At 36.0% G+C, this 8,440-nt stretch overlaps 1 protein-coding gene and 1 pseudogene across 1 annotated transcript; both read right to left on the reverse strand.

Annotated features, from left to right (window-relative positions):
• Window positions 1-1,131: 1,131 nt before the first annotated feature.
• LOC145795424 (G-type lectin S-receptor-like serine/threonine-protein kinase LECRK1) lies at window positions 1,132-2,546 on the reverse strand (annotated as a pseudogene).
• LOC114284714 (S-locus-specific glycoprotein BS29-1) lies at window positions 1,241-3,669 on the reverse strand (the record flags this gene model as incomplete). Its single annotated transcript, XM_082881330.1, has 1 exon — window positions 1,241-3,669. A coding segment is annotated over one exon (606 nt), but the record flags the coding sequence as incomplete, so codon positions are not given.
• Between the last annotated feature and the right edge of the window lie 4,771 nt (window positions 3,670-8,440).

An 8,440-nucleotide genomic window follows, 5' to 3' on the forward strand; every position in this document is an offset into this window, starting at 1 on the left:
AACTTTAGCTTCACATGGTGGTGGAGCGACAGGATCTGCAATTTAAAATCAAAGATAGAACCATAAGTTTGTTTTGTGTTTTGTTATCTTGCAAAAGAATGTTTGAAAACGCTAGAGCCTTTAAAATGTTTTAGTTTTTGTAGGCTGTTGAGTGGGGTTTCAGGTATGTTGCCTCCCAGTATCATAGACACAAAAAATGCCCACTGTAAGAAAAGAGTGTTCAGCATGAATTTTTCTTTCTTTCTTTTTTTAATTTTTTTTTTTTACTCACACACAGGAATTTAAAGAATTAGGAGAATATTCAATCACAAAAATTACCCATCTCAAATCACATTCGACCAAAAAAGTCAAAAATAAAAAGACGTATACCAAATGACTCAAGATCCTAAAAAATCAGAGATTTTGAAGATAAAAAAGCCAGAAAGATTAGACAATTAAAGCTTCCACAGTTTCAACCTAAAATTCCCAAACCCAGAAGCAATCATCTCAACCAAAAGAAAAAAACACATCCCTAATTAATTTAGTAACACATAATCGTGAGAGTGCGCACCCACCTTCAGACAGATGCCACCATATGCTAGAGAATTGCGAATTTTCATCATCTTGTTTTTTTTTTTTTAACTTGGTTATTAGCAGAATATAAATTAATGCCACTGCTAGAATTCCTTTTTCTCAGGCATTTTCCTTGTAGCTATGATGTGATCTGGTTACTATTATAATTCATTTGTTGAAGTTCATTTCTCTTAGCTATCTTTTCAAATACATCAAGAAAACAGAACATAACACAGATTATAAACAATGGGTTGATTTTATTGTAATTATGCCATTGAGACAATTCAACAAACACCATGCAAACACCTAAAATATATCATACTGCCCAATCAAAACAAATTATAAGGGATACAAGCGGGTTTTTTACGTGATGGTTGTCGGCTACCTAACACACAACTCTCCTCTTTTATCTGGGCTTGGGACCGGCGGAGTTGTTAAACAACCCCGGCGGAGTTACCCAATCAAAACAAATTCCTAAATTAAATATGCTCAAATCCACCATCAACAACCAAAACATGCTAAAAAGATTGAATATCCTTCATAAAAAAAAATATTGTGCTCAACACCAAAACCTTCATATTTATTGGTAAAAGAATGATCACAATCTTTTATCAAATATAAAAAATTAAAAAGATTATACCAGATTAATGAGAAAGGGTTCTAAGGTTGATCTCAGCTTCCATTCATCCTAAAAAATCTATATAATTGCTCCAGCTTCATTGAAACTTCATACTCTTGAGAGAAAACAAAGAGGTTTCTCATCACTTACTCATTAATTAAAATTAAAATTACGTGAACCTCAACAATAAATTACATATAAATAAATATATTACTAGTGCAGTTCACATGGATTCCTTAGTAGGTAGTTGGACATGGAGGGATTGATATATCAGTAATGCCTTCAAGCATCAAAACTACACTTTACATGGAAGGATGAAGAGCCGGTTCATCTTGAATGCACCAAAGTCCCACTTTAACCATGTTCTCTAGTGTCGCCATGTCAACTTCTTCATCACCCACAACCATAAGCTTGTTCAACTCCCTCTCAGCAAAGCACTTATAGACCCAATTAGACAAAGCAACCTCCTCTGGTGTTGATACATTAACTTCCATGCTTCTTCTGCAACAAACAATTTCCAAAATGACTATCCCATAACTGTAAACATCAGCTTTGACCGATATGGGAATGTTTCTTTGCCATTCTGGAGCCAGATATCCTCTAGTCCCTCTGGCTCCTGTAGAGGTCCGCGTTTGATCAGGCATCAAAAACTTGGCCAACCCGAAGTCCGAGATTTTGGCATTCTAAAACTCATCCATCAATATGTTTTGAGGCTTTATATCACAATGAATTATAGGAGCCTCACACTCTTCATGCAGAAAGTGGATCTCTCTCGCGACATTTGGGGAAATTTTATTTCTCTCATTCCAATCTGGGCGCCTTGGAGATTTAAAAAGACGATCTGCAAGGGAGCCATTGCTCATGTACTCGTAAACCAAAAGCCTTTTAGAACCCTCAATACAGTATCCGAGCAGTTGGACTAAGTTTATGTGGTGCCTTCTCCAGATTGCTCGCATCTCTGCCTGAAACTCCCTTTCGCCTTCTTCCACAACCTTCTGGAGTCTCTTCACCGCAATCAACGTTTTACCTCTTCACAAAGTGCCTTTGTAAACTGCTCCGAACAGGCCCTTTTGCAACTCTTCTTTGAACCCATTGGTTGCTTTTTTCAGCTCACTGTATGAAAACAAATGCAAGGTGAGCTCCTGCGTAATACCCAAGTTTCCATATTGCAACAACCTTTTGTACTTCAAAACACTGAATTTGTAAACATATATGCCTGAGGTGGCAAGAGCAACACATGAACTTGTAAGCAAACCAATAGTCACAACAAGTATTGACATTACTTCTTTTCTGCTCCGGACCGAAACTAGTGTTTGTGGCAACGGCGGCTTCTTACTTTTGACTACACGCACCTTAAAGAGAGCTGTGAACGCTCCCCCTCTGTTTCCTGCAAGTCGAGTCCACGAACGAGGCTGCTTCGCAATTGCAATCTTCTAAACAAGACTTCTTGCAATCTTCCATTGACACCTGCATTATTTCAACATAGGGAAAGTCTCCCCATTCCATATTCTCCATGGTAGTAATGTCAAATGAGTTGGTGTCGTTTTCTATTCCATCCTTGCACACTCTTCGCGAGAAGTTTTTGTCGCAGCTGAGAGACCACTTGTTGGGATCAATGAAATCGGTACCAGGAACACAAAGGCAATATGGCTGGTTATCATTAAATGTGCAGAAACAGTTGAAGCCACAAAAATTCCTCACTCTACATGGATTGGCCGGTTGTATCCATTTAGTTTGATTCTGGGATTCACCACTAATAGCATTGAATTTATGAGAGTTCAATCTGAAAAACCCATCAAAATCAAGTGTTGCGCTATAAATAATTGTTTTGTAGTTGTTGTTGATAGCCAACCCTGAGTACAAGTACGTGATCGCTTCCAAACTAGTGCTGTTTATGAGGGAGCCAGAGTGCCTGCAGAATGATTGAAGGAAAGGAAAAGAGGGGCGTACCCATCAGTCCCCGAGGCATAATAAGCATCGATTGGGCTTTCTTCAGTGTTTAGTGGGTACATAACGAGGTTCCCATCAGCCTGCAAAATGATTTCATACTGCCCGGTTGAGTGGTCGGTGTCTGATAAATGAGAGGTCAGCCTCATACCCATTGACAGATTCTGTCCTCCTAGAATTGTGTCAGTTGGAAAATCAAAACTCTGCCAAATGGGTTGCTGTTGCTGAGTGTCATTGTACATAACAAAATTTCCATAATCGAGCATGGAGGCAGAAGCAGCGGACCCTGTGGTGTTTACTATGAGCTTATCTTCTCCATGATGCTCTTCTGGTCTTGGAACAAGCCCACTCCTGGTGAGCTCGAGTGTCGAATTGGAGGTGATTGGTGGATCATCTCTATTTGCAGTCCATACAATTGTTCTGTTGCCGTTGTTGCCCACCAGCCAAATTCCGACCTTAAAGCTTGTATGTTGTGTGTAGAAACCAAATGCAAATAGGTCAGAAGGAGAGGACCAGAATGTGGGAGGATTAGTGGGAGAAAGAGGAGCCCAAATTGATTATCTTGCTTGCTTGATTTTGTTGGGATTTCACAGTTACACACACCAGGAAAATGAGTACTGAGAAAATAGCACATCTCAAACCCATGAGAGCAGGGACGGACCTAGGATTTGATCATCGGGGGCCAGAAAATAAATAAATAAATAAAGATGGGAAGACAAGTAGCGTTGGATTTAAGGGCAATGGATTTTCATGCAATTAACACTTGTGATTTTTCATGCTATTAATTGGAAATTGATAAACTTTGTTAAATATTTGATATAACAGTAATATCACTAATCAATATAAGAGTTCTTACATTACGGTAGTGAGAAATAATGATTAGCTTAGTGAGAGACAAAAGTTGTCTATCTAATTTTATTAATAATTTTTTATCAGCTGAGATACTACTATTCTCATTTAATCCTTCCACGTTTTATAAAGTGAATAATATAATTATAAATATATTTTAGAACATAATATATTAGGGAGTTGTTATGATATGCACTCTTAAAGTGCATTCTGTATACACATTATCACAATATATGTAACATAACCATAACAAATTGTAATTTTTTTCACCAAATAGTTCATAACAATTTGCACTACAATAGTTGTAACATTTACACTATACCATTCATAACATAACTACAAAAAGTCATAACTTTCACTTTAGAGATGCTCACAATAAATTCAACTTTACAACAAAATAATACTATAAATATTTTAACTTTCATTGCAAAAATTTATAAAGCTTCAGATGTTAAAAAAATATTAAAAACATGATAATTAAATGGAAGGAAGGCCCATGTAGGAAAAGAAATAACAGGTGTTGAACCAATTCTATACATAACAACCAGGCATCTTGAACAAAACGGGGGGGCACAGCCCCTGTGGGCCTACACTAAGTTCCGTCCCTGCATGAGAGGATTTAGACGGAAAAAAAGAGCTCTTGATAAGTTTGTAGTTAACAAAATTTATCAAAATAATTTAGGTGAAGAGAAAGAACATAATTAAAAAATATGACAAAGGAGGAGTCATGAAATTACTCATGATAGTGATATATGATGAAAAGGGGAAATTATTCAATAATTCGGGAGTACCATGTGTTCATACTCTCTAACCAATTATTATTCAATATGCCCCCTCATGTTCCTCAATCACCCAACATAACACCCCACCTAGGGGTGTCCGCGGTTCGGTTTAGGACGGTTTGCGGTTCGGTTTGAACCCGCCCGCATCTATGCGGTTTGGGGAAAATCAACCCGCAACCATCTGCAATGCGGTTTGTGCGGATAGGATTCACGAGTGTGCGGGCGGTTTGCGGATTGAACTTTTTTTTCAAAAAATTATTTTTAAACCTTTTTTTTCTCCCATTTTGTCAATCTTTATTTTAGACCTTTTTTCTCATATTTTCTAAAATACTCCAACATTAATAATTAATGAACTAAAACTTATAAAATAAAAAACACAACAAATTCAATTCGTAACCTAAACATATCATTCAAAATCTACATTCTATCATTAACTTGCATTCATCATATCCCACATTCATCATTCATAATCCAAATAAGAAAATCCTACATTAAAAATTCAACATTCATCATTCCTAAACCCCCCCCCAAAAAAAAAGAAGAGCAATTCTTCATTAACTTACATTCATCCAAAATGCAAAAAAAAAATAAAAATTCATTAAGTTACATTCATCCAAAACCAAAATGCAATTAAAAAAAAAAAAAATTGTTGTCAAACTTAAACTTCATTCAATACAAACCCATGTAATAAAATTAAAACACTTCTAAGATATCAAACTTCATCTTCATGAATCACATCCAATTCAACTTTCACAAATTCCAATTCTAATTCCATGCATTTGGTTGATGAACCCTACATGAACAAATTGAAAAAATATAAACTTTAATCTTCAATTATAGTTAGTAAGAAATGAAAAAATATACAAATGTCTATCTATTGCATCTCAATATAGTAGAAATGCATATCACCATGGGGAAATATAACACCAAAATTAAATTGAAGTGGAAACAGAAACTATCAAATACAATGTTCAAGTATAAAAAATTAAAAAATCATTTTAGAAATGCAATTGAACATCAAAACATCATGTTTGTTATTGCCTTTCTCACTTAAAAAAACAAATTATTAAGAAAAAAGAGTAAAATCAAATAAACCTTATCTGGAAACTTATAAGGTGGAATAACTGGAAATAAACCTAAAAAGCATACAAACAAAACATAGGCAACCACTTTGCTACTGAAATAGGAATTCAAAGGTGTTCAGACAAAAAACAAAGCCTTGCAGAAAACAAACCCACAACACACAAAAAGAATCAGATCTATTTTGGTCCACAAAAAATCAGATCTGTTCGTCCACAAGATCACCTGTGAAGTAGATCGGCTGTTCGATGAAAAAAATCGGCTGTGCAATGATGAAAAAAATCAGAGATCACTTGCGAAGTAGCCTGTGAAGTAGATCGGAGATGAAAAAAATCAGAGATGAAAAAATCAGTTCTGTTGTTCATCCACAAAAAATCAACGATCAGGAGAGAGAGAGACAGAGATTGAGAGAGAGAGAGTTCACCTGTGAAGCAGATTGGCTGTGCGATGATGATCGGTGCGATGAGATGAGAAAGAGAGTGATCGGCTGTGCGATGAAAAAAATCGACTGTGCGATGATGAAAAAAATCAGAGATCACTTGCGAGATCACCTGTGAAGTAGATCAGAGATGAAAAGAATCAGAGATGAAAAAAATCAGTTCTGTTGTTCATCCACAAAAAATCAACGATCGGGAGAGAGAGAGACAAAGATTGAGAGAGAGAGAGTTCACCTGTGAATGAAGTAGATCGGCTGTGCGATGATGATCGGTGCGATGAGATGAGATGAGAAAGAGAGTGATCAGTGTGTGTGCAAAAAGGAGAAGAGAGTGAGAAAGAGAGACAGTGAGATGAGACTGAGAGAGAGTGAGGGAGGAGCCGATTAGATTATTAGGGTTTTTTTTTTCTTTTGTTTTGTTTGTTATAGTATAGGTGAGTGAGATGGTGAGTGAGAGAAGAGATGGACGCTTAGATTTGAAAGAGGAAAAAAAATAATTAATTTAATGCGGGCGGGTTGGGCGGGTGCGGTTCAAACCCGCAACCCAAAATTTATATAAAATCTAAACCGCACTCTACCCTAATGTGTTTGCAAAACCGCCTACATGCGTGCGGTTCGGATCGGGTAGGGCGGTTTGGGCGGGTCGGATGACCCTATGCCCAGCCCTACTATTCACCTTATCCACCAATCACAATGCTATGGAGTACCACATGTCTATACTCCTGAATTACTGAGTAATTACTCGATGAAAAGTGCCAACAAAATATATCTATATATATATATATAAGAATCTCTTTAGTGAGAATGGCTTGTATTTTTTTTACTGGAATTGCCCCACTTGTTTCAACAAATTACTTTTTTGTTAGGGCCCTTTCAACGAGGCTTGTATTTTGGCATTTTTTATCAGAAAAGTCCTTTTTGTTATTTCATTTTCTTAATGTGAGGCTCATTTTTGGTATTTGGCTTGATAAGCAGTTGCGGTTGACTCTTTCACCCATTGAGCCGGTGGCTGTTGTTTTAAAAGGTTGTCGTGACGTTTAGATGGGGATTTGCCTTGAACTTTTTTTCGTTAATTTAAATCATTTATATTGTAAAGTTATTTGAGTAAATCATCCATGTCAAAATAACAAATTGATTGGACATCTATAATTTCATAATAATAACACATTTGAAATTAAAAAAAAAAGGGTTAACATGATTTTGGTAATTTTTTTAAACAATTAGAATCTGATCATGGAGCTACACATTTTCAATTAATTTGATTTTTTATATGAATAACATACTTGATGAACTTTACAATATAAACGGTTTAAATTATAAAAAAATAAAATAAAATTGAAACGAGCCCCTACCAAATGGGTTGCTGTTGCTGAGTGTCATTGTACATAACAAAATTTCCATAATCGAGCATGGAGGCGGAAGCAGCAGACCCTGTGGTGTTTACTATGAGCTTCTCTTCTCCATGATGCTCTTCTGGTCTTGGAACAAGCCCACTCCTGGTGAGCTCGAGTGTCGAATTGGAGGTGATTGGTGGATCATCTCTATTTGCAGTCCATACAATTGTTCTGTTGCCGTTGTTGCATGTTGTGTGTAGAAACCAAATGCAAATAGGCCAGAAAGAGAGGACCAGAATGTGGGAGGATTAGTGGGAGAAAGAGAAGAGCCCAAATTGATTATCTTGCTTGCTTGATTTTGTTGGGATTTCACAGTTACACTCACCAGGAAAATGAATATTGAGAAAATAACACATCTCAAACCCATGAGAGGATTTAGACGGAAAAAAAGAGCTCTTGATAAGTTTGTTGTTAACAAAATTTATCAAAATAATTTAGGTGAAGAGAAAGAACATAATTAACAAATACGACAAAGGAGGAGTTGTGAAATTACTCATGATAGTAATATATGATGAAAAGTGCCAACAAAATATATCTATCTATATATATAGAGCATAGTTGTCAATTCGGGATTCGAATCGTGAATCGAAATGGTATTGTACCGAATCGCGAATCGAATCGAAAAGATTCAGTCACCTTTTTTTAATTATATAAAAAATATATCTACACACTTAGATATTAAATATATCTAATAAATATGAAATATTTAGACACAAATCACCAAAAACATTGTTTTAAATGATGATCATGTGGTCTAAGTAAGAAATTTAAGAAGTTGACA

This window comes from Camellia sinensis, chromosome 7, assembly GCF_055761805.1.
Source record: "Camellia sinensis isolate YWXY chromosome 7, ASM5576180v1, whole genome shotgun sequence".
Taxonomy (NCBI): domain Eukaryota; kingdom Viridiplantae; phylum Streptophyta; class Magnoliopsida; order Ericales; family Theaceae; genus Camellia; species Camellia sinensis.